The 25,078-nt window shown below is 40.2% G+C and overlaps 1 protein-coding gene and 1 pseudogene across 2 annotated transcripts; both read right to left on the reverse strand.

Annotated features, from left to right (window-relative positions):
* Window positions 1-1,942: 1,942 nt before the first annotated feature.
* On the reverse strand, window positions 1,943-14,225 carry LOC149830934 (ABC transporter G family member 9 pseudogene; annotated as a pseudogene). Its single transcript, XR_016432960.1, has 3 exons — window positions 13,412-14,225; window positions 11,597-11,943; window positions 1,943-2,599 (listed from the first exon to the last, which is right to left on the reverse strand). The product of XR_016432960.1 is annotated as an ABC transporter G family member 9 pseudogene (transcript).
* Window positions 14,226-19,367: 5,142 nt separating this feature from the next.
* LOC149830935 ((R,S)-reticuline 7-O-methyltransferase-like) lies at window positions 19,368-21,732 on the reverse strand. Its single transcript, XM_090013552.1, has 2 exons — window positions 20,971-21,732; window positions 19,368-19,730 (listed from the first exon to the last, which is right to left on the reverse strand). The coding sequence occupies exons 1-2, from the start codon at window positions 21,730-21,732 to the stop codon at window positions 19,431-19,433; spliced, it is 1,062 nt and encodes a 353-aa protein (XP_089869678.1). The 3' UTR covers window positions 19,368-19,430.
* Between the last annotated feature and the right edge of the window lie 3,346 nt (window positions 21,733-25,078).

A 25,078-nucleotide genomic window follows, 5' to 3' on the forward strand; every position in this document is an offset into this window, starting at 1 on the left:
GTAGAAGGTGTGTAGAATTTCTTACCAGTGCTTTTGCACATGTTCATCAAAGCACCATGGCTTTTGGTTCCTGAATATTCGATGATAGATAGTAGAGTTTTGCCAAGACTGCAAATGGGCATTCTTTGATTTGCACTCTCTCTCTCTCTCTCTCTCTCTCTCTCGTTCCTATTCATTTTTTTTCTTGGAACTTTGCTTATTTTGAAAACTGCGATAATTTGAACAATTAAGCATTGAAGATATAACCAGCATTTACTCCATGCGTCCCATGCATCTTTTGAGTTGACACCTTCCTATTAAATTCCAAGTCTAGTTCTTGGAACTTTTTTTCATATTACTTTTAATAATTAAGTATTGAAAATATAAAAGAATTGAAAGATTTTAAAATTTGAAATGTTTAAATGATGCTTGGTTATCATTTTATTTTACGTGATAATCATTGAAGTAAATCATTAGGGCTGTCAACGGGTCAGGTCAGGATTGACCCGGACCCATCCATATAAACATTAACCGGGTTCACAAAAATAGAGCCCCATACCTGGTTTCGTATTTTAAAAAAAAAATTATTTTACATATTTTATAATAATCGATTCAGGTCAGGAACCCAGCAAAAATCATGACCCAAACCTGGCTTGCATGTTGATCGAGTCAGGTTCGAGTTGACCCGAATATTATTCGGGTCGGCACTTTCCCTGCCCATACCTGGAAAATCGGGTTTGGGTTCAGGTCCGGCACCTGGTACCAAGTGGACCCATTGATAGCCTTATAAATCAGAGATCTTCCTAAAAAAAACTGTCTAAAAAATAGTAGTTGCAAATATTTTACACAATTTAAATTTTAAAAAATTCAAAATCTAAAAATGATGACCATCAATTTAGGGAAAGCACATAAAAAGTGAGCTGGAAGCTTTAAAGAAAGCACATAAAAAATATGAAAAAAAGTATGACAAGACGTATAAAAACATGAAAAGCATGAGAGAATAAAGATTTTTATATGATTGTCACGATGACAGCGTAAGATGAGCCTAAGGACCCCCACTAGGCCAAGCCCCTTCAGACACGGAATTGTGAAATTTATGAGAAGGGGTCCCACTTGCACCTCCATGGAGTGAGATGCAGGGTGATGCTTTCTCTTCAAAGGGACGTCTCACATATTGCATGACGTAGCCACTTGTGAATAAAATTTCTTGCGGGTCCCACATATCTTGCATTTTGCCTGTCACAGGACTAGCTCCACTGTTATTTATTTAAGGGGTGTAGTCCTGTGATTGGGCCGAACATGCCCTTTTGAAATAGGCAAGGGGAGGGGAAGGGAAGGGGGCTCTTCTTGGAGGAGGGGTAGTCATTCCATGGCATCCAATTGTTGGAGTCCAACAAATTATGTGTTCGGCTCCGATCACTGGATCTGCTCACCGCAGGCAAGCAACCTCATCAAGAGTACTTGCAACAATCATAAGTTAGGCCAACAGTATGACATTAAAAAACTTAGCGTGCACTGATTGCTCAGACCTACAAAATTTAGCTTGCACTTGCTGCTGCAGCTGATTACCCACCATCTGCTGTTGGGCCCCATAGCTGACAGGTTGTATTTCAAAGAGGGTGCTGCACCTAATCACCCACCATCTGATGATGAGCCCCCACAAGGGTTGTATCAGCAGCAGCACACCAAAAGTGTGCAATCACATTGCACCTGATCCTCCCATTGATTTAAACAATACAAGAACCAGCAGACATTATAATTAAGCAGCAAAAAATGTGAAAAAGGCCAACTACCAACATTGCATCACTGGGCACAGGCAGACCCTTTCCTCTGTTTTTATTTTCTATTGATTATATAACAATGGAACAGCAAACGCATCCTCTATGAACTGATTCTCATGTTTGAATCCTCACAAACATAAATATGGTGGTGCTACTGTTGCCCTGATATTGTTGGGCTTTGCTTATCTGGGCGGCTTTCCAACCCGCATCAATGACAAATATGTGATGAGACGATAACCGATGAACATCAGGCCTAGCGCACCGGCACTAATACCAGGGTGATCCATGCCCATGACCTTGATCATGCTGAAGTCCGCAACGCGGCAAGTGAACCCAGGTCTGCACTCATAGGTCTGGTCTGGGGAATACTGTGCAAGTAAGAGTAGTCTCAATGTGTGAAAGCTCACAGAGATGTACTTGACCCATGAGATGAAGGCTGGGACTTTCTGAACATAGTACCCGGCTGTTAGGGTGAAGAGGAGCATGATGACTGCAGCTAGTGTGTTTGCTGCCTTGATATCCATGACCAGCGCACCAAGCATCAGGCCGAGGCCTTCGGTGACGAGCACGCTGAAGAGGATGCCGAAGAGGGTCATGAAGAAGTGACCAGCAGAGGGATTGAGACCTCCCATCCAGTAGGTTATGATCATGTAGATGGTGGGGAGGACCAATTCCATGGGCAGGTCTGCAACCAATTGTGCCATGAAGTAGGATGAGAGGCGGTACATGCCTGAAGCTCTCTCTTTCATGAGCATCCTGTGTTCCTCTGGGAATTTAAAGAGGGCTTCAAACAAGGGGAAGAAGCCCCAGAATGAGGTGCAAAAGAATAGGAGACCAACCTGCAGATGTCCAGCATCATGAAAAAGAAATTAACATTGTGATGAATTGGCATTCAATGTGCAAATCCACAAAATTTTTGGGCTTCATGCTTACAATTCTAGGAATATCATGAGGATGATTATGTCAAGGTTTGAATGGGAATGTGTAAGTATATATAACATCTTTAAGATCATGTTGGTTTGGGTACCGGATCTGCCCATGATGGGCAAGATCCGGACCCGGCCCACATTGGAGAAAGGGGCGGTTTACAAACCACACACTTTTCCCATCTTGAGGGCACTTTTTCTCTGATATGCGAAAGAGGAAGAGAGGAGAAATACAGTAAAGAAGAAGAAGAAGAAGGAGGCTACTCTAGCATTCAGTGCACAATGTGTACACAGTTAAAAGAAAGAGGAAGAAGACGACGAAGCGAACAACGTGGGGCACTTGGACTCGTGAATTAGTCGTTCTCTCCAAGTGAGGGCACGTATCCGTTGAGCAAAAGCGAGCATCATCGGTCCGCTATTTTTTCCGCTTTCGCAACAACGAAAAAGGTATGTTTTTGTATCTCTTCATTGGTATCAGAGCATCAGGTTTTAAAGATATCATTTTGCTTGCAGATATCCCCTTGTGCCCATGGTCAGGACATTTATGCGTTCATGGTGGATGCTTGCGGCAGGGCGTCATACGATAAGAATTTTTTTTTCTTGACTATGTTGGCATGGGATCATCCGGTCTTAATGTTCGGGCTAGATCATTTTTTTTGCCGGCCCTACTGTAGCCAGACTGCAGGCTTGGTCAGTGAGCTTGTTTTTGCCATCGATCCTGCGGCTAGGACGTTGGTCTGGCCTCCGGCCAGATGGTCTGCTACAACCGCAGGTTTTGCGACTAGGTCGCAGACCTGGGCTGCAGAAAACCCTGTTGCAGAGCAGGCCCGACCATGGGGCAGACCCTGCGGCACAGGTTCTGCGCAACACTTGACACAAATTTTTTTTGCTCCCAGCCTGTGACATAGGCCGCAGGCTCAGTCCGACCTGACCCGGCCCTGCGGCACAGGTCACATGCTTTTATGCTTCCAGCCTTGTGGCATAGGCCGCAGGCTTAGTCATCCGGCCTGACCCGGCCTTGCAGCTCAGACTGCAGGCTTTTATGCTCCCTGCCTTGCAGCTTTGGCCGCAAGCCTAGCTCGGCCTGACAGGCCATGCGGCGTAGGCCGTAGGCCGAGTTCCTGGAACTATGGCACGGGCTGAAAAAAAATTGGCTGAACCCTGGTAGGGCCAGGGTCCATGTGGGTCAAGGCATATTGGCTAGTGGTTGGAGCCATATTTTTGTTTAAGCCACAGATGGACAGGGGATTCCTGAATCTGATTTATTATATATATTTTATTCATGAATATAAATGAAAATGACGTAATCATATTATTTTGATGAAGAATTTAAAGTACTTTGGAAGTACTTACTCTATGTGTTGATATCTTGTTTAAACAGTCATAATACAGTTTAGGTAAATATAATCATCTTAGGAAAAGTGGGAGATGATTGTGAGCGTAGTGATCTTTTGATTCCATGCCCTATGAAAAATTATGTGTTATCTAATCGTGTGATTATGACTGCATATAGATGTGCTAATGATTAGATCATAACATGCTTGAATAACATTTTTTGCGCATTGTTTTATTCTTATTTTTATAAGGACATGGCTGCACCAAGTAAATCAATAATGGACTTGGCACGAATTGAAAAACTGAATGGTGATAACTATAATATATGGCATAAAAAGATTCAGTTTACACTGGAGGAGGCTGAGGCCTTTGAGGCTCTCAACCATACTATGGATCGACCTGAAATTGGTAATGAGGTACAATCTCGTAGGGACATGAAAATCTATAAGAAATGGAAGTGCATAAATACTGTTGCGTGTGTCACCATGCTATGTTCTATGCATGATGACATTATGTGCCAATTTGAGCATTATAAGACTGCTTAACAGATGTTGATGACCCTTAAAGACAAGTTTGGGGGAACATCAGCCACAAAGCTTAGAAGGTTGACCATCATGTTCGATTTATACAGAAAGTCCCCTCAGCACACTATGAGCCAACATCTCAGGGAGATGGCGAACATGATTAGAGAGCTCAATAGTGAAGGACATACCCTTACAAATGAACAATAGGTCTAGGTTGTGATTCGCTCTCTTCCACACAGTTGGGAGCATATGAAAATTAATATGATTCATAATGAAAGTATTAAGACTTTCGATGATATCGCCCGTCATGTAGAACTAAAAAATGATTGCCTCAAAGCGACTCAATCATCTAGCATGAGAGCATATGTGGCAGAAAGCTCTAAAAGGCCAAAATCTTTTAAGAAAAAATTTTATGGACTAAGGAGGTTCAAGAAGGGTAACAAGAAGGGACAGGATAAAGAGCAAGAAAAGAAGCCTTATCAGCGCTTTAGGAAGCGTGGAAGCAAAAAAGATAAGTCAAATGTGAAATATTTTAAGTGTGGCAATTTGGGTTACTATGCTCGTAAATGTCATGAGCAGGAGAAGGTACATTCTCTTAAAACTCCTGTATTATGTGCAAATGTTTGTAGTTGTGCAATAATTATTGAAACTAATCCTGTGTGGATTATAGACTCAGGAGCCACCGACCATGTGACCAAAGACCACACAAACTTCGTCGAATACAGGAAGATGTCATCTGGTTTGAAGTGGTTGTTTCTGGGGAACAACACTAAAGCAGAAGTCAAAGGGATCGAGACTTGCAAGTTGGATTTGCGAGAAGGGCGATCTTTATTATTATATGATGTTCTGCATATTCCAGAGATTCGACGAAATTTGATTTCAGTTTCTGCTTTGTCTGTGTTAAACTATAAACTTGTGTTTGGAGATGTCAATGTTGACATCATTTGTGGACAAACTTTAGTTGCTTCTGGTTTCTTGATGAATGGTTTCTATGGGTTGGACACTGAACTTATAAGTTTGAATGTTAATGATGAATGTTTTTCACTTGTTTCAACTGCTAATAATATGGATGTGGTGGATGTATCTGTATGGCATGCTCGACTTAGACATATAGAGCAAAAGAGAATGGATAGGATCGCACGAGAGAGACTTTTGGGATCCCTTGCGAAGATTGAAATGCCTATATGTGAGCATTGCCTTGCTGGAAAGGCAACTCGATTACCTTTTGAAAAGGCAATTAGAGCAACCTATCATCTTCAATTAATTCATTCAGATATATATGGGCCAATGAATATGGCAACGAGGCATGAAGCTTCATATTTCATCACTTTTATTGATGATTATACACGATTTAGCCATGTGTATTTAATTACACATAAATCTGAAGCATTGAATTGCTTTAGATCCTTTATAAACATGGTGGAGAATCAACTTGATCGTAGGATCAAGGCTTTGAGAACAGATTGTGGATGTGAATATCTATCCGAACAATTCAAGGAATTATGTGATGATAAAGGGATAGATAGACAATTAACTACTCCTCAAACTCCACAACAGAATAGTGTTGTAGAAAGGAGGAATAAGACCCTCTTAGAGATGGTTAGGTCCATGATGGCACAGACAAATTTACTCATTTCTTTTTGGGGTGATTGTTTGTTGACTGCTGCTCATGTATTAAATCGTGTACCATCTAAATCTATTTCTTCAACTCTCTACGAATTATGAAAAGGCAGAAAGCCAGATTTGGCTTATCTCAGACCCTGGGGGTCTGCTGCATATGTCCATAATCTTTCCCGTCAATATGAAAAATTGGGTCCGAGGGGAAAGAAATGTATCTTTATAAGATACTGTGAACATTCGAAAGGATATGTGTTCTTAAGAGAGAATACAGATGTGAGTATTTCTGAGATAGATTCTAGAGATGCCACATTTATTGAAAGTGGCTTTCCTAAAAGATGAGAGATAGAACGTCACTTTTAGTTCTATGAATTGGATGATGAAGAACAATCTAAAGAGATTGATTATCGTGTTTTAGAGACACAAGAGGATGTGTCTATACCACTATTGGATAGTGGGAGTAACACTCAAGTGGATATCGATTTTGATGAAGATCTGGCAACTCGAAAGAGTTCAAGGAAAAGAATTCCTCATCGAAGATTCCAAATCAAAGAGGAAGCCTTTGTGGTTATACCCCAAGATGATAATATACCTAAGAGTGTTAGAGATGCTCTATCTTGTTCTAAAAGGAATGAATGACACAAGGCAATGGAAGAGGAAATGAAATCCATGGCATCCAATGAGGTCTGGGATCTTGTTAATCTTTCAAAAGGAAGAAAATCTATTGGAAGCAAATGGGTTCTCAATATTAAAAGGAATGCTGATGGATCTATCGAGTGCTATAAACCTCGTTTGGTTGCTAAAGGATACACACAAATGACAGGGATAGACTATGATGAAACATTCTCACCTGTGGTCAAATTGACCTCTATTAGCCTTTTGTTAGCCATAGTGTCACATATGGATTTAGAATTACAACATATGGACATTAAGACTGTATTCCTTATTGAAAAACTGGATGAAGAAATATATATGAAACAATCCGAGGGGTTTGTTACTGCTGGCTTTGAGCCCAAAGTGTGCAAGCTCAAACAATTCATTTATGGATTAAAACAGTCATCCAGACAATGGTATTTAAGGTCTCATGAGACCATCATAAGCAATGACTTTGCTATGATTGATGAGGACCACTGTCATTATCTTAAGCATCAAGGTCCAAAATTTGTAATTCTAACTCTATATGTGGATGATATTTTATTGGCTAGTAATAATTTGGAATTTCTAAAAATCATTAAAGAATGGTTGTCTATTCATTTTGAAATGAAAGACATAGGTGAAACATGCTTTATACTGGGCATAGAGATAAAAAGAGATCGTTCAAAAAGATTTCTTTCTCTTTCACAAGTGTCATATATAAAGAAGGTCTTAGAACAATTTCATATGCAAGACTGTAAACCCATAGATACTCCTATTGCAAAAGGGAATGATTTAAGTCTTAAGATGTGTCCAAAGAAATCTAAAGAAATAAAAGCTATGTCCAAAGTCCCTTACTTCAGTGTAGTAGGCAACCTTATGTACCTTATGATGTGCACCCGACCTGACATATGTTATGCAGTAGGGTTGGTGAGTAGATATCAAGCTAATCCAGGACAAGCCCATTAGAAGGTTATCAAGAGGATTATGAGATATCTTAAAGGCACATCAGATTCAATTCTTTGTTACCATGGTGATAACATGCGTGTGGTAGGCTATACTGAGGCAGATTGGGGCGGGGACCCTAATGAGCGTAAGTCTACGTCTGACTATGTATTCTTGATGAACAATGGTGCTATATCTTGGTTTAGCAAGAAGCAGACGTGTGTAGCCTTGTCCACAATGGAAGCCGAATTTGTTGCAGGCTCGTTCGTAGTGCACGAATGTGTTTGGTTAAGGAGATTCATCAAACATTTGGGACTCTCTTCTGAAGCAAAACTGCCAGTGACTTTATTCTGTGATAATCAAGCAGGAATTGCGTTTGCTAAGGATCCCAAATTTCACAATAGAACCAAACATATTGATACGAGATGCAAGTATATGCGTGATATTATATCTAAATACAAGGTTGCCTTGGAATATGTAAATACCCAAGATATGGTGGCAGATCCCTTTACTAAGCCAATCAATAGGGATTCTTATGTTAAAGATATAAAATCTATGGGTATTTGTAAGATTTGATATGCTAATGTTATTCATATTTCTTTCTATGATCATTGTATAGCATGTTGCACATCTATATGAGTATGCTACCAGGTTTGAGATAAATCTTCTCACACAGATTTATCACCTCAGACGCTGCTTGTGGGCGGGGTGAGATGAGATGTAACAAAATTCAGGGTTGCTAAATTAAGAAGCATGTCGGATTTTGGAGATATCATGTGATAATAACTCAAAAGAGTGAGAGTATAATTAGTTATGATATACGCCATATATACGTATATGGGATATATTGCCTTAACTGGGTTAAGATGATGTCTCGTGTATATTTAACTATAAGAAGAGACCGACCTTGCTATCTAAATGTCAAGAGTAACCCGATTGACCAGATCTGAGGACTTGGATACACATTGCATGGGAATGTGCATCCTGAAGGACTCAAGTTAGTTTCTCGGGGAGGAACTGGACTAGTAAAGATCTGTACGACAAAGAATTAATGGTGTATGCATACACTCACTGGAGTGAGAAAGTCTTGCCGTAATACGTGAGTCATACCACGTATGTCGCACCATGACTATAAGTCGACCACAAAAAAAAATGAAGAATGATCCCTGCTTCTTCATTGTGTGAGTCCTTAATATATATAGATACATATATATTTTGGTGTCCTTATTGACTTTGAACCTTATTTTAAGAAGAAAGATGAGTGTTGCTACTTTAGCATGTTGTTAAGACCATGCATGATTCGGCCTAAAAGAACATATTTGGAAAAGCAACTTATCTTGATTCAAAGAATAAGAGTTGAAAAGGAAGATCATTTGACATTTTCAGATTATGCACATGTTAAAAGCTAGCTTATTTTACTACATCCTGGGGATGGTTGGGTTTATGATGAAACATGTGATATAATGAAAGGCCTTGTCTAGCATAGCTTAGCACTATAATATGTGCAAAGGGATTCAATATGCTAGAATGTGAAAAATGTATTTGATCTAGGACACAGTGAGCTTCTTACCTGACTTGTGCAGGTATACGTTGTGTTATCTTATTATTTGCAGGTTTGGGCTATTATGTTACACTAACCGGTACATAATATGCCTCCACTCCCTAAGCTCACGAGTCACATGGTCCATTTGCCAGTATGAATACCCGATGTTATTCACCATCTGAACATGTTTGGTGTTCCTTATTCTTAGATCTCTTCCCATCATGTGCGAGTGGGAGAATGTTGGTTTGGGTACCGGATCCGCCCATGATGGGCAAGATCCGGACCTGGCCCACGTTGGAGAAAGGGGCGGTTTACAAACTGCTCACTTTCCCCATCTTGAGGGCACTTTTTTTCATGCAAAAGAGGAAGAGAGGAGAAATACAGTGAAAAAGAAGAAGAAGAAGAAGAAGAAGGAGGCTACTGTAGCATTCAGTGCACAGTGAGACAAAAAACAATGCACAGTGTGTGCACAGTTAAAAGAAAGAGGAAGAAGACGGTGAGGCGAACAACGTGGGGCACTTGGACTCGTGGATAGTCGTTCTCTCCAAGTGAGGGCACGTATCTGTTGAGCAAAAGCAAACAATATCGATCCATTTTTTTTTTGCTTCCGCAACAACGAAAAAGGTATGTTTTCGAGATCAGATTAGGAGAGAAGTCTATTTAGAAGTCATGTCACAAAGATACTCCATTTTGACTTATTTTCGTAACTGGTTGTAACCCTATATTTGCAATTGTATCCATGTGACATAATTTAAGAATAAGTGATATGTATATAGAATCTCATGATGCAACTAATTTTGTCTCAATCTAATTTTGTAGAAGTGTTCAGTATGGTCGATTTAGTGAGAATTGGCCATTGATTGTGTGTTATTTTTAATGAAAAACGTATTTGTCTGGAGTCAAAAAATTTGGCATGTTTTATGGGCTGTAAATTTTTTGCAGCACCGATAAAACCTATACATACGTCAATTTCCAGTGGCCCAAAAGGCCAACTCCCTACCAAATGAAGCATGTATAGATCATATCAATGAGGTCAGATTTATCAAAAACAAAAATTGAAAAAATGCATTTTGCTAAGTTGATTGTAGATATAATCAATTTTCGCAACTATGAAACCCATTATATATATATATATATATATATATATATATATATATATATATATATATATATATATATATATATATATATATATATATATTATGGTGCTATACACTCTTGTGTTTGTATGGATCTAATCACCAAATGGTAAATCTAACCGTACAAATATGTTTAGTATGGTGTATTTAATATGTTAGAAGGTTTTATCATGTCTAACACACCATCAAATTCATTTTTGAGAGGGTAAACAATCAATGATTAACAATTCATGAAAATATGCATGGGTGGTTTAGAAATTGTATAAAACGTTATATTTGAGTCAACTTTAACAGATGAAAATAATAAATAGGACATGATAAACATCATTCAAAGGTTAGATTTCACATTTGGAGCTTAGATCTATGTAAATAAAGTGTGTACCATAGTAAACTTACTAGTACAATACCACCATAGAAGCACCCATGTATATATAGAGAGAAAGTGGTAGGTGTGCAACTACCAGCGGACTCATACTGGCTGTCCATCGCATCCTTGATGGACCGTCAGTGCAAAAAAATGCAGATAAACTTGTTAAAAAATGGGGTTTTCTACTTTTTAGGCTTTAGCGGCATTTTTAGAGCACAACTAAAGGTCTCAGTTTTGCCAAGACCTTTAGCGGCACTAAAAAACGTCATTAAAATGCTTTTTAAAAAATGATGCCGGTAACTTTTAAGCATTTACTGACGCTTTTGAGTGCCACAAAAGGTCGTAGCAGAACTGGGACCTTTAGCAACACTCTAAAAGCGCTGCTAAAGCCTAAAAAAAACTGCCATATTTTTTTTTCGTTGGTCGTCCATCAATACCGCGATGGACGGCTAGTATGAGTCTGCTGATAGTTGCACACCTAAGGGTTCCACAGCTACAACTCCCTGTCGGTAAAACTATACAATTTTTTTCTGTTTGCACATCTCCAAATATTATCTACATGTTTGTTTTAGTAAGTTAGAAACCGACCTTTGGGTTATGTTTTCCAACGTGCATTTTGGATTCTCTGAGGGTCAAAATTTATCAATAGCCTACAATTTATCAATTTTTCAACCGTCCAAAAATTCACATTTTTACTTAAAAAAAAAAAAACGTTTTAAAGGTCGACTCCTACTAATTTGACCATGATAAACACATCCACCGGTCAGACTTGGTCAATTCTAACTTTGTGGATAATTAAACATTTACCTGATCCTGCAAGTTAGAGATGTCAGATTTCCACCACAGGACACCAGAAAGGAAGGCAGCGGCCAAAACTTGGAAGGCTTTATGCAAAGAGAAGGACTCATGCTTCCTCTCCTTCACTCCTCTCCTGATCAGAATTGTGAATTGCTGCCACCAAGTTGTCTGAAACCGTTTCCTCCCACCACCACCACCACCACTCTTCTTCTGCTCTTCGTCTTCTTCGTTCTCCATGGCCTCAACCACACCATGAGCCTCCTGCCGAACTCTGATATCCAGATGCTCGACGTATGCTGTGACCAACGCCTTCTTCACAACCTTCTGATCCATCATCGTTACATCTGAAGAGATGCCTGAATACATGCATGCATTCGTGCGTTAATGCACCAAGTTTTAGATGGGAACAAAAAGGCAACCAATTTCTTGTGACAAATTGATTTTTTTTATATTTTTATCATATTTTTTTATCAGAATATCGATGGAAAGAAATAGATTAAAAAACTAGAAAAAGTTTATTAGTCTGTAACTAGGGGTGTCAACGGGTCGGGTTTGGTTCAGACCCAGGTAAAACCGGACCTGTTTCTGATTTTCAGGTATGGTATCGGGTCCGGACTTGGGTTTAATCAGACCCACCATAAAGAAAACCATACCCGACCCAATAAAAACTACATGAACCATGAACCAGACCCAGGCCATACCAGGTAAAATAATATTTTTTATCATTTTACATTGAAAATTTGTGAGTCTTAATCTGATCTCGCGTCAGGCCTGTGTCTGGTATAAAATTTCACAAACAATACCTAGCTCCATTTATTAATCACACCTTCGGTGCGATCATAAGACAGCCTGATGCCAACTCCATCTTAGCTGTAATGATGGTGGATCAGGTGCAATCACATTGCACACGCTGAGTGTGCTGCTACACCTTACTGCCTTTATCTCTGGAGTACATGAATCTGTCAGCTGTGGGGCCCAAGAGAAGATGGAAGAAAGATGAGATGCTGCGGCACATTAATCTCTGCAATGTGATTGCACCTGACCTGCCATCAGCTGTAACTACTAATTTTTTCTGAAATGCATCGTTTTTTTGTATAATTATAGAAAACCACCTCGCTCACTCACAAGCATAGTAAAACGTTTTTTTGGAAAAATCTCATTTTTTTTAAATTTGCGAGAAATTAATTTTTTTTCATAAATCTCGTGTTTTTTCGGAAAAATCTCGGCAATAAAAAATACAAAAAATCTTTTTATCAAAACATTAATAAAATTATTTAAAAATAAAAATACATGGTTTTTCATGATAAACATCCATTTAAAAAGTAAATATCATGTTTAAATCGTGGTATTTATGTTTTTTTTATAAATCTCACGATATTTTGAAAATCTCGTGAGAAATTGTCGTTTTAAACTTTCAGGCAAGCGATATTTGTCACAATGAGATTACACCTATCTTCAGCTTCACAGAAAGGGATGATCACCCATGGGTTTGAAACGAGTACCACACCCTTTTTCGTGAAAAAATAAGAAAAAACTATATGTAAAATAATAAAAAATCCCAAACATTTGTTTCAAATATATATATTATATATATCCGATAAAAGCATAAATATCACGAAAAAATCATGACATTGGAAAATAAAAAAAAATGCAATATTGTTAAAATATTGTCATATTTTGACCATTTCAAACGGGTGGCAAAACATTGCGAAGTCTCGCGATATTTGTCATATGCCAAGAAGAAGGCCAAAACAAGCAACCTCAATGTATGGTCATTATGATCCACCAACCAAATGCACAAAGAAAGAGCCAAAGAAGGTGTACCATTAGCAAGATCAAGGAGGAAATCAGCAGGGTTCATGGCAACATCAGGTGCATGGCCAATGCTAGAGAAGTAGTCCAATGCAGCAGATGCCTCCCCAAAGTAGAGAGGATGCCCATCAGACAACAGCAACACCCTGTTAAACATATAGAAAAGGCCACTGGAAGGCTGGTGTATGGTCATGAGCACGGTCCGGCCACCCGTAGCGACTCCCCACAAGGTGGATACGATCCTCTGCGCGGTGGTCGAGTCCAGGCCCGAGGTGGGCTCGTCCAGCAACAGCAGGCTCGGGTTGATCAGCATCTCCTGGCCTATGCTGACCCTTTTCCTCTCCCCACCAGAGACGCCCCTGAGGAGACCGCCCCCGACGGCGCTGTTCCGGCAGGCGACGAGGCCGAGCTCGGCGATGACCGACTCGACGTGTCGCAGCTTTTCCTGTGTGGTCATGCTGCTGGGGAGTCGCAGCAGCGCGGTGAAGACGAGGGTCTCGGTGACTGTCAGGTGTGGGTGCAACACGTCGTCCTGGGTCACGAACCCAGTGGTGCGCTTGACCCAATTGGAGAAGGGCATGGCATTGTAGGTGATGGTGCCGGTGAGCTTGCCACCGAGCCTACCGGCCAATGCGGTCAGGAGGGTCGTCTTGCCACAGCCTGACGGGCCCAGTAAGGCTAGCATCTCACCCGGCCGGACCGTGCCGGACACGCCCTTGAGGATGGTCTTCTCTGCCCCCTGCTTTGAGCCCACCAGCCCAAACCATTGTGTCCTTGACTTGTTGTTTATCTTGTACCCCACGTTCTCAAACTGCACAAACCAAAAAAAAGGATCACAAATTTAACATTGTTTCGTATGCAGGAAGTGAGGATAAAAACACCAAGCAGGAGAACGAAACCTGTCATCTTCCTATCTCTAACATTTTATCTTTCCATCAAAACAAAAAGGAGGAGGAGAAAGAAACGCTGTCAGATGCTAACATTGTTGCATGCATCCATGCTGTGTAACTAGGGATGGCAGTGGACCGGGGCGGGGGACAAGGTCTTCACCCCTGCCCCGTCTCAAAATCCGAACTTTCATCCCCACCTCCATCCTTGCACCCTCCACCCCCGCCTCCATCCCAGTTTCATGTCCTCCATCCCCGGTCCAAAGGGGGGCGAAGCGGGGAAGGGGCCCGTTTTCCATCGGTCTATAGTCATCCTTTGAAGGATTAGGGATGGGGACAGAGCAGGGCAAGGGAAAGTGTAAGTCCATCCCCGCCTCTAAGCCTCTATCCCTGTACGGGGATAGATTTTAACCTTCATTCCCGCCTCCATCCCCGTTTCATGGCCTTCGTCTCCGGTCCAAATGGGGCGAGGCAGGGGCGGGGCCCGTTGTCCTCCAGTTCACTGCCATCCCTATGTGTAAGAGATAAAAGAAACACCAACAACATCAAAAAGTAAAAAAATTGTGACAATGATCATCAGGTACTGGTGGTCTTTGATCGCATGCCATGATAAGAAGAGCACCAATGATGTCAGGAAGAAAGTGATATGAAAGAAACCCATCAATCAATTTGCACAGTTTCATGCATGTCAATCTGGAACGGGGATTCACTTTTGTTTTATCATTCATCCAAGGCAATAGGATCCCGCCATCCAACTACACTGCTGCAAACATTTTTTCATGAGATGGTATTGCACTGATAAAAAAAAAACTGTTTCCATTCCCTTTACCATCCACGGGCATACCTTGAGAGTAACAAGGCGCACGTTTTGGCCGAGAAGGGAACAGGGGTCGGAATCGGTGTGGGGCTCCTGATTGTGGGCATCCATCTGAGGCTCTTCCAAAGGACAGATTAATTGGACGAATCGAAAGGAAGAAAGAAATATATTAAAAAGGGAGGTGGGGGCGCTGTTTTCTTGGTCTCTTGTGCTGTTTGAGAGAGAGAGAGAGAGAGAGAGAGAGAGAGAGAGAGAGGATTTGGAGTGCCCGCAGGCCTAAAATTAAAGATGAGTACACAAAAGAGAGAAGCAGGGTGGCAGTTTTGGTACGCAATCAAACGGTAGCAGAGCCTAAATTGGCACCTTGGGTGGGTGTGTACCCATGCCCATTTGTGTAAGGCATTCAATTGCTCTGATTCTATCTCACGTTGCTCAAACACACCACCCCCAACAAGCAAAGTAAATCAGTCAGGGATAGTAAATAATAAATTGCAAGATCTCCTCCTCCCCTTAGTAAGTAAATGCAAAAAATTTTGTTGTGTTTTGAAATCCCCACCGTCCATAGCCTTCATCACCACCATTCAATTGCAAGATCTCCTCCCCTTAAAAAAGTAAATGTAAATTTCGCTGTGTTTTGATATCGCCAGCTTCCATGGCCTTCGTCACCGTCGTACCCCAAAAAAAAGTAGGGCCCACCAAAAAATACTGATGTCATCGTTACACAAATAGGAAGGCAAGGGGATCGTGTGTTCTTAAACATATCACTTGGACTTTGGACAGCATGAGTCATGAGCCAGCGCGACCAGGTGTTTCTGCAGTATGCGGTTTCTTCGGATTATAAATCCAAAAAGAACCTGGCTTGGACGACCATACTCACAAACATTGATTCGAATTGGGATGACATTAATTGCACAAATGCAATGTGCTGCCATACCCTGAGCACTCTCCATCTGCTGTTGTATAGCCTGTCATATGTGGGGGCCCAATGGCAGATGGAGGGTGATCATCTGCAGCGGCACAAATTTGGACTCATTAATGAGTCCAAATATATTTAATTAGGAGATTCAGTGGATCATATGTATGACTTGAACTGGGTTTCATGGAGGTTGATCTTTGTGGATCCCTCCATCCATATCCAAGAGTGTTTAAAAAGCTTATACAGGCCAAATAACTTGATAAACATCCAAAAGTTTACCGATTATTCATTGTCAATGAATTTCTCATAAAATATCAAAATAATCCCTTATCATTCTTGAAAAACCCAAAAAAAATTATGAAATTTACAATCTATATATAGTTAGACTTATGCCATTCATATGATATAATTTCTCCTGATTGGTGTGCAGTTCGTCGCTTTTCTTTGCTAGTGATATTTTTAGTTTTGATGTTTTATATTATTTTGTTATGATCATTTGGTGTTTGTTGCGTATGTTGTTCAGGTGAAATATGTATATGTTTCAATTCAATAGTCACTAACATTTGAGTACTAAGTTTTGTGCCCCATAGATTGTAATTCATATTTTGGAGGTAATTTTTATAAGAAACACCATGCTCTGAGATGCTTAAGAAAATTGTTTGTTGATAGAATTTATGATATGTTTGTGTATAACCTTTAAGGAGCTTAACCTTACATTGTTGTTTACCTATTTGTTATATCACATTGGTGTCCTGGTCACTGAAGAAATGTGATTCTAAAGACTTGATTATAGTTTTAATATTTTAATATATGGGAGTGTTTTTGTAAGTTTGCTCTCCCCCACATTGTTGTTCTAACTGTGGAGAAATCTTTTTTCTTTACTTGAATGAGTATTGGTGACAGTCTTAGCTTTCACCGATATATACTCATTTTTTTAATGTTCCTTTAAGAACTAGTGATGGCTCAAGCCATCACCATTGACCTTTATTTGTGAGGATATAGCCGTCACCAATACTCATGGTGGTGCCACTTGTGTGGATCTAGTGACGGTCAAACAAGATGATAGTAACTGCTCCAATTAGTCACTATAATTAACAGTGATGGGACTTATAGTGTTGGACACTGAGCCGTCACTATAAGTTATTAGTGATGGTTTTTTCTACTTATAGTGACTACTTGGAGTTGTCACTATAGGTATTTTTTGGCATAGTGATAGTGGTATGTTTTTGAAGGAGAGATGTGAAGTGCTCGATTGGCTCGATGTAGTCAAGAATATATCATTTTCTTGTCTTGCTTTTGTCAACTATAATCTGATTTGGGTAATAAAATTGTCGAATTTTAAGCCTCTACGTGAGCCACATCTGTGTGATATCCGTTCGGGTGAAAACTTGAGAACATTTTTTATTGGAAATCGCTTTAATAAGAAATGTCTCTGACCAATCCAGAACCCATAATGAAAACTGGGGAAATCTTGCTAATTTTTTTCTATAAAGATTATATAATAATCTAATAAAAAATTGATGTATTGTTTATTACTTGATGCTTTTTACATTTCTTGTTCCATATGAATATGCTTCATATGGTTCTACAGATATTCGTTGCCACATTTGTTTGTTTTATACAAAAGATGGTTATAGATTGAACGTTGATTTCATCTTCTGTAATGATTGATATTTTGTCTATTTCAGGTTCAATTTTTTTGTGTGTTATAGTGATTACATATATTATGCATGGGAAGTTCTTTTGTGAATAAAAGCTACTGCAGGTTGGTGCAAATGAATGTGAGTTTGCTTAACTTTGGCATTTTGGTTATTTCTGTGAAATTATTGGTTCAATTGTGAGTGTTTTTATCTGAATTTTATTATGGCAGAATGGTGATTGAGATAGATTTCCTTTTCCTTTCTTTCTGTATCTAGAATGATAATTGTGCTTTATCTTGATCCTAATAACTAAGTTTATTTAGTTGAACATAGTATACGTTGCTATTTTTAATCATTCAGTGATGAGATGGATTATTTGAGGAACATATTCTTGTAAATGCTAAACTAAAATTGCATAGCTTGTACTTGTGACATTCCTTTCCTCAAATGCTCTTTTCTTTGTTTAAGCATGTAGAAAAACTACTCAAGCATTAATGATTATTCTTTTATATGACATTAAAAACAAAACAATGGTGGGATACCACCTGATGTGCATTGATGAAATTAGCTTGTGACAACAATATAATGACAGGGAAAATTTACCAGGTATTGATTGGTTAATTGTATTTTAATAATTTCTTATACTCTAATGTGCCCAGCTTTCAAGTTTTAATGACAGAACTCGTCTTATCAACCAGTCGTATTTGTTTCAATATGTATGTCTTAATTTATTGGATTGCTTGTGTAGTCTGTCATTGACAAGGAAAGAAGGGGTGATTATCTTGGTAAAACCGTTTATGTCTGGATTTGTACTATTTATCATGGTGTTATTTTAGTCAGACATGTTTCCCACTCTAATTATGTTTTTGTTTTAAAAAAAAAGTGTATTCTGACAAATTGTTCGTATGGATATTGCATGTCTGCTGAATTCTGAGCGTCAATTATTACCTTATTACAGGCCGTTCTTCACATTACAGACGCTATTCAGGAGTGGATAGAGCAGGTTGCCATGATTCCTGTGAATGGACAGGAAGGTCCTGCTGATGTCTGTGTCATGGAAAACGGTGGAACATTTGGTATAAGAAAATTTCTTATTCCTGTGTATCATGTGATCGTTGGCTGGTATTAGATGCAATCAATAAGCAACCTTCTTGAATCACATTATACAACCATGCAACCAATTAGAAACCAATGGCAGAGTTTTTGTATTTGAGAAAGTCAGTACATGTCAGACAAAGGGTCTGGTGCCTGGTTTTTACAAAAATGCGGCTAAAGGTAAAAAAAACTTTAAGAGAAAATTCTAATATCTAATAAAAAAATTTGCATATTTGAAATTCACATATTCTCATATTTGAGAAGAAATTCTTATATTTAAGAAGAACTTCACATATTTGATAGAAAGTTTGCATACGGGAAAGAAATTTGCTTGTATGAAAGATAAAAAAGTTTTTTTACGGATTTCCAAAAATAAAGGACATTTCTAAAATCACATCACTTTTTGCACACAATTAGATCATTTTCTATTGCATTACATGGATGGGACCTGGGTCTAGGCTCGCATGGTTGTATTTGGAAAAGAATTGTTAGTCACACACGTGCATGCAAATGCACTCTCACACACTGAGGCCTTGTCCATGTAATATGCGCGTAAAGTAGTGAGCCAAAATCCTTATTTCTAAATCAGATCACTACAATCTTTAGAACACACTAAACATTAATTTAAAGCTAAGATTGTGTGATAGTTTTGATTCCATGGCATGTTCAGGATTATTTAATTGGGAAATGCTTCAATCAGTGATTGAACTGAGGGAAGGGAGATGATGTTGTAGCGATTGAACCCTCCTTCCTTGAGCAGTTTCCTCCACTCCATCTCTGTCCTCTCCTTTCCGCCGGAGGAATGTGCAATCATCACCAAGTCGAACACCATTCGGATGTATCCCCATGGCCCTTCTTCATCAAGCCGCAGCACGGCATCCACGATTATCAGCTTTCCGGTCTCTTCCGGGATCACTTTTCGACATTGCTTCAGAATCCTCACACAGTCATCATCATCCCAGTCATGCATTACCCACTGCACCACATGGACAACAATCAACTAGGATAATATGGTAGTACTGTTGGTGATTCTCCCAAAAGAAAATGGTTGGTGATATGGTGGCAGCCCACAGTATGGTGCTGCAATGATTGATAAGAAAATCAACATGTATAGGTTAAGGAGTTTTGTGCAAATTCTTCTATAAAGTTTTGCCATGCACTTGCTAGCAGAAATGGGCTAATGAGTGCATTTCAGGCACAATAATTTTCTATGTTTCATACTGTGACTTTTCCTTGAGAAGAAAAGATTAATTTACCAAGAAATCTTAATTTCCTTTAGAAGATAAGATATTATGTATTCATGTTGTGTTGGTAAATGTATGCAGGCATCCACCCCTATATATCCCCCTTCCTTCCTCATTAAGTAGACCTACATGCATTGGGTTTCACTCATCCCGTATGTCATCCCGATCATCATAATTCATCCGGGTCTCATTGATGCAAGTTGTTTTGATCAAATTTAGACCTACAGATATATACAACAGTTAATATTATAAGAGTCAACCCTATGATGGTGTTTTCTGATAAAAAAATATATATTTTTTTAAATTAACAAATTTTGGCTTTTTAATAGTCATTGACATTGGATTGCCAAAAAAAACATGCACAAAGGTAAAATTCTAACGATTCAAAATAATGATATTCACTGAGTGAACTATATAGATCACATTTATGGGGTTAGATTTAACTAAAACAACTTACATCAATGAGATCCCAAGATAGGGTACGATGATATGCATGGATGACGCAAGGGAGGTATGCAATCTTCTATGCATTTGTAGCCTCGCATGGCAGCCACTTTTTGAGAGGCCTGCATCGTTTTGGTGTAGGGCCGACGTGACGCTGCCATGTGAAGCTACAGGAGATTGAGCTAAGTGATTTTTTGATCCTGCAGGGGAAAGCATCGTGTCAACGACTCTATGTTGGGGGCAGAACGTTTATGAAGTTTTTTGCCCTTTGACATATGTTGATCCTAGCCATCCAACCAATGTATCTGGATGTCTAAACTTAGTCCTTAGGTAAGAATGTGGACTAATCGTAGCCGTTGGTTGGACGGATGGGATCGTATGTCCAATGATGGGATGATGGGATCCTTGTTCGCTATCATGAGGTGTGTCTTGGATACCGTTCATCCTTGAGATGAACGGTAATAAAGGAACCCTTGGCGATAAAAACTCTTACCTGATCCACTCTTATCCGGGTAGAAATAGACCTACCTTCATGAAGACGGCATCGGCCTTGGGAATGTCCACAAACATGTCACCACCCACATGAGTGACACCCTCATACTGTGGTGCAGTGGCCACCACATGGGGGAGGTCCAAGTTGATGCCTTTGATGTGTGGGTAGGCCTTTACTATCTCCCCAATAGCTGCTCCTGTCCCTCCACCAATGTCCACAAGCGAGCCCAGTTGCTTGAACCCATCCTCATACTTGACTATGATTGCCTTTGTGACCAGCTTGGCTGTACAAGCCATAGATGAATTGAATAGCTGGTTGAAGTTAGGGTTTTTAGCCGCATACTCCCAAATATCTACCCCATGAGCCTTCTCAAAGGCCATGCCTCCCTCCTGCACGCACCTGCTGAAGCAGTGCCATGTAGCCAAGGCAGTTGGGTGGTTCTCCAAGAGGACCATGGGAGCCAGGCTGAGCTCACTATCCTTGACCAACCACCTAGAGGTTGGGGTGAGCCCAAAACTAGGCTCCTCACTGTCACCATCCTGATCACTAGAGGGATGCTCCTGTGCGAAGATGTGTTTCTTCACTAGGAGTCTCATGATGCGGGAGAAGCAGGTTAGGTCAGGAGAGGGAGTGGGAAGCTGGGCTGCTATTTGGTGCAGCGTCATAGGGCCACCGTTCTTGTGGATGATGTCCGCGACGCTGAGCTCAACGGCGCACTTGAGCACCATCGACTCAGCGAAGGCCAAGAGGTGTTGCCATATCTCGCCTTGTCCCTGCACCAGCAGATCCTCTTCCATCTCTCTCTCTCTCTCTCTCTCTCTCTCTCTCTCTCTCTCTCTCTTATTGTGAGGCTTGAATTAATGCAAGGGTTTGGAGAAAGGAATACCTATATATACATAGGATCCCCACAAGTGATTTATTGTATTAATGTGTCAGATGGGCATCATCTGTTGGTTAATGTTCAAGGGCAAGAGCATCCAATTTCCACATTTGACTTGGTGCTCAAGGTAAAAGGAAGTGGGTAAAGCATCCAATGCTCACATTTGTAACTTGAAGAGCACTCAAAGCCCACGTATTGTAGTGTCCTAGTTTATAGGGATTTGTTTTTGTTGGTAGAGTCTCCAAGAATGGTGTACGTGAGTTGTTCTTTTCTTAACTTTTAGCTTAGATTTCCTATTTTCTTGTAACGACTTTGCCTTTTTAAATATGTGTCCTTCTTAAAGTTAGTATGTAGAGAAAAAAACAAATTTGTGAATAGTAACTTTTTGAAGTTTTTTTTTTCATCTGCTGTGTTATTTACTATTTCATGTGTTGTCATTTTCTTGCTTTTACCTTCTATTTCCTTCATCCTCATTTACTGCACCAAGATAAGTTGGATGCCCTAAAAAAAAGTATCAGCACTCTCTAAAAATCAGCAGTAGCGACATACGTGGCCCATTTTTTTAAAATATCACCGCTGTTTTAAATGTTAACATATTTTCTTGCTTTTTTGTGGATAATCCAAGTGAACTCCACCCCATCTAGGGATGCACAACGAGCTAAGCTAGCTAAGTACAACTCAGCTTGGGCTCCGGCTCGACTCAGCCCATAAATGAGCCAAGCTCGGTAGGCTCGATGAGGTTCGACTTATATTTATAAAATCTAAAATATATATATATATTAAAAAAATCTCTCCCAAGCCTCAAGCTCCCGTCTTGCTCGGGCCTCGTACTACCTTGGAACCCCACCCTGCCTCGAGCTCCATCCTACTAGGGCCCCCTGCCTCGCTCGGCCCTTGAATAGATCCCCTTCTGGGGCTTCTGCGCGTCTTTGGCTCTTTGTAAGTCTCACTCTTTTCTCTCTCATCTCTCCTCGACTCCTCATTTTAGATGAAGCTAAGATCACGTCTCTCTGCATCTTCCTATCTCTTCTTGTCTCTCTATCTCTCCCCGCCTCTCAGCTTTCCTCTCTCTCTCTCATTAATTTGAGTTCTCTTTGATTTTAAGGGTTTTTTTTCATTGAAATCCCTCATTCGGAATCCCCAATCAGACGGCAACCACCGGTTTCGCCGGAGCCATCGAGGATCACCACCACCCCTTTTGCCAAGGATCACCACTGTCCCTTCCACTGGTTCAGGTTTGTAACATTGTCTGCTCTCTCTCTCTCTCTCTCTCTCTCTATATATATATATATATATATATATATATATATATATATACACACACGGATCCAGCTTGGGCCAGCTCGGTCTGTTCTACTCAAAAGTGTGGAACACTGAGTCACTGACTCGGACTTGGCTCTGGCTCGGCGCAGTTAAGGTTAGCAGTTTTGGAACGGAATCAAAGTGGTAGCAGGGCCTAACTTGGCACGTTGGGTGGGTGTGTACCCATGCCCATTTGTGTAAGGCATTCAATTGCTCTGATTCTATCTCACCTTGTTCACACCACCCCCAACAAGCAAAGTAAATCAGTCAGGGATAGTAATTAAATAATAAATTGCAAGATCTCCTCCTCCCCTTAGTAAGTAAATGCAAAAAATTTTGTTGTGTTTTGAAATCCCCACCGTCCATAGCCTTCATCGCCACCATTCAATTGCAAGATCTCCTCCTCTCCTTGAAAAAGTAAAAGTAAAATTTGCTGTGTTTTGATATCACCACCTTCCATGGCCTTCGTCACCGTCGTACCCCCAAAAAAAGTAGGGCCCACCAAAAAATGCTGATGTCATCATTACACAAATAGGAAGGCAAGGGGATCGTGTGTTCTTAAACATATCACTTGGACTTTGGACGGCATGAGTCATGAGCCAGCGCGCGACCAGGTGTTTCTTCGGATTATAAATCCAAAAAGAACCTGGCCATACTCACAAACATTGATTCGAATCGGGATGACATTAATTGCACAAATGCAATGTGCTGCCATACCCTGAGCACTCTCCATCTGCTGTTGTATATCCTGTCATATGTGGGGCCCAATGGCAGATGGAGGGTGATCAGGTGCAGCGGCACATTGTATTTGTGCAATGCCATTGCGCCTGATCCCGGTTACTGGAATGTTCAGTGGGGTCCAGCAGCATGCGTCATGCAGTATGACCCAACAAACAATATGATTTTATTGGATAAGTTTAAAGACTTTTTGAAAAGATAGATGGGGGACACAAATTTTTTAATTTTTAATATAATTTTAAAGCATTAAAAATTATTAAAATAATAATGTTGGTGTATTTTTTGTGCATATTAACATGACATATAGTCAAAATTAGATCGCACCTTATCCAAAGTGACTACTCAACCATAGGTTTGTTAAGACCTACCTAAATGTGAAGGAGTGCTTACGGGGTCCACTTGGTGCTGACTTGGCTTTATCAGGTGTTACGTCCACATCGGCAAACATTTTCTATATACTGCAACATATGGGTCGTTAAAATATCGTGATATGCTTTAATTTTTTCTTTTTTTATTGTGTTTTTATTATTCTACGGGGTCTGGTTCATGTAATTCTTATCTGATCAGGGTATGGTTTCTCTTGTAGTAGACCTAATTAGACCTGGCTCCGGACCTGATATCATACCCAAAAATCTGATTCAAGTCTGCTTTCACTTGGGTCCGAACCAAACCCCATGTTGACACCCCTAATTCAAACAGCCAGTTGATTTTTATACGAGGGTCGTTCATGGCCCATCTTCTTGGTTAATCAACCTTGGCTGGCTGAGGTTTATTTACACAGAGAAACCACACCCATAATTCTTATTGGACCATGATGGGTCACTAAATGTGGAAAGATAAAAAGCTCTCAACCATTTGCCTTATTGTCACCAACGTCCATACAAACAGTGACAGAAGTGATCATTTGACAAATGCAATTACCATTTACAGCCCAAGCATTGACCATTGGACCAGGCAGTGACCCTCATGTAGAGAGCGACAGATGCCTACCATCCAACTGGCTAACCTCCAGTGGCCATGGACGCTTAACGAGTTTGAAACCCTTAGGGTCTTTAGAGGCGGGCACAAGCGCAAGAGGTCCTTGGCAGCACGAAAAAAGTGTCACTAAAGGTCCTGGGACCTTCTTCCGGGAATCGATAATGGCATTTTTCTACTGAATTTCATGCTCGCATCCATTCGCTGTTAGCCAGCTGGGTAATAGGCAACTAATTGTGTAGGAAAAT

This window comes from Nuphar pumila, chromosome 7, assembly GCF_984573655.1.
Source record: "Nuphar pumila chromosome 7, dmNupPumi1.hap1.1, whole genome shotgun sequence".
NCBI lineage: Eukaryota > Viridiplantae > Streptophyta > Magnoliopsida > Nymphaeales > Nymphaeaceae > Nuphar > Nuphar pumila.

Excerpts from the sequence above, each read along its gene's own strand:
- LOC149830935 (XM_090013552.1), bottom strand. The coding sequence starts at position 21,732 with ATGGAAGAGGATCTGCTGGTGCAGGGACAAGGCGAGATATGGCAACAC. Across the intron at positions 19,731-20,970 it reads CCGATGCCGTCTTCATGAAG|TGGGTAATGCATGACTGGGA; the intron begins GTAGGTCTATTT and ends CATGTGGTGCAG.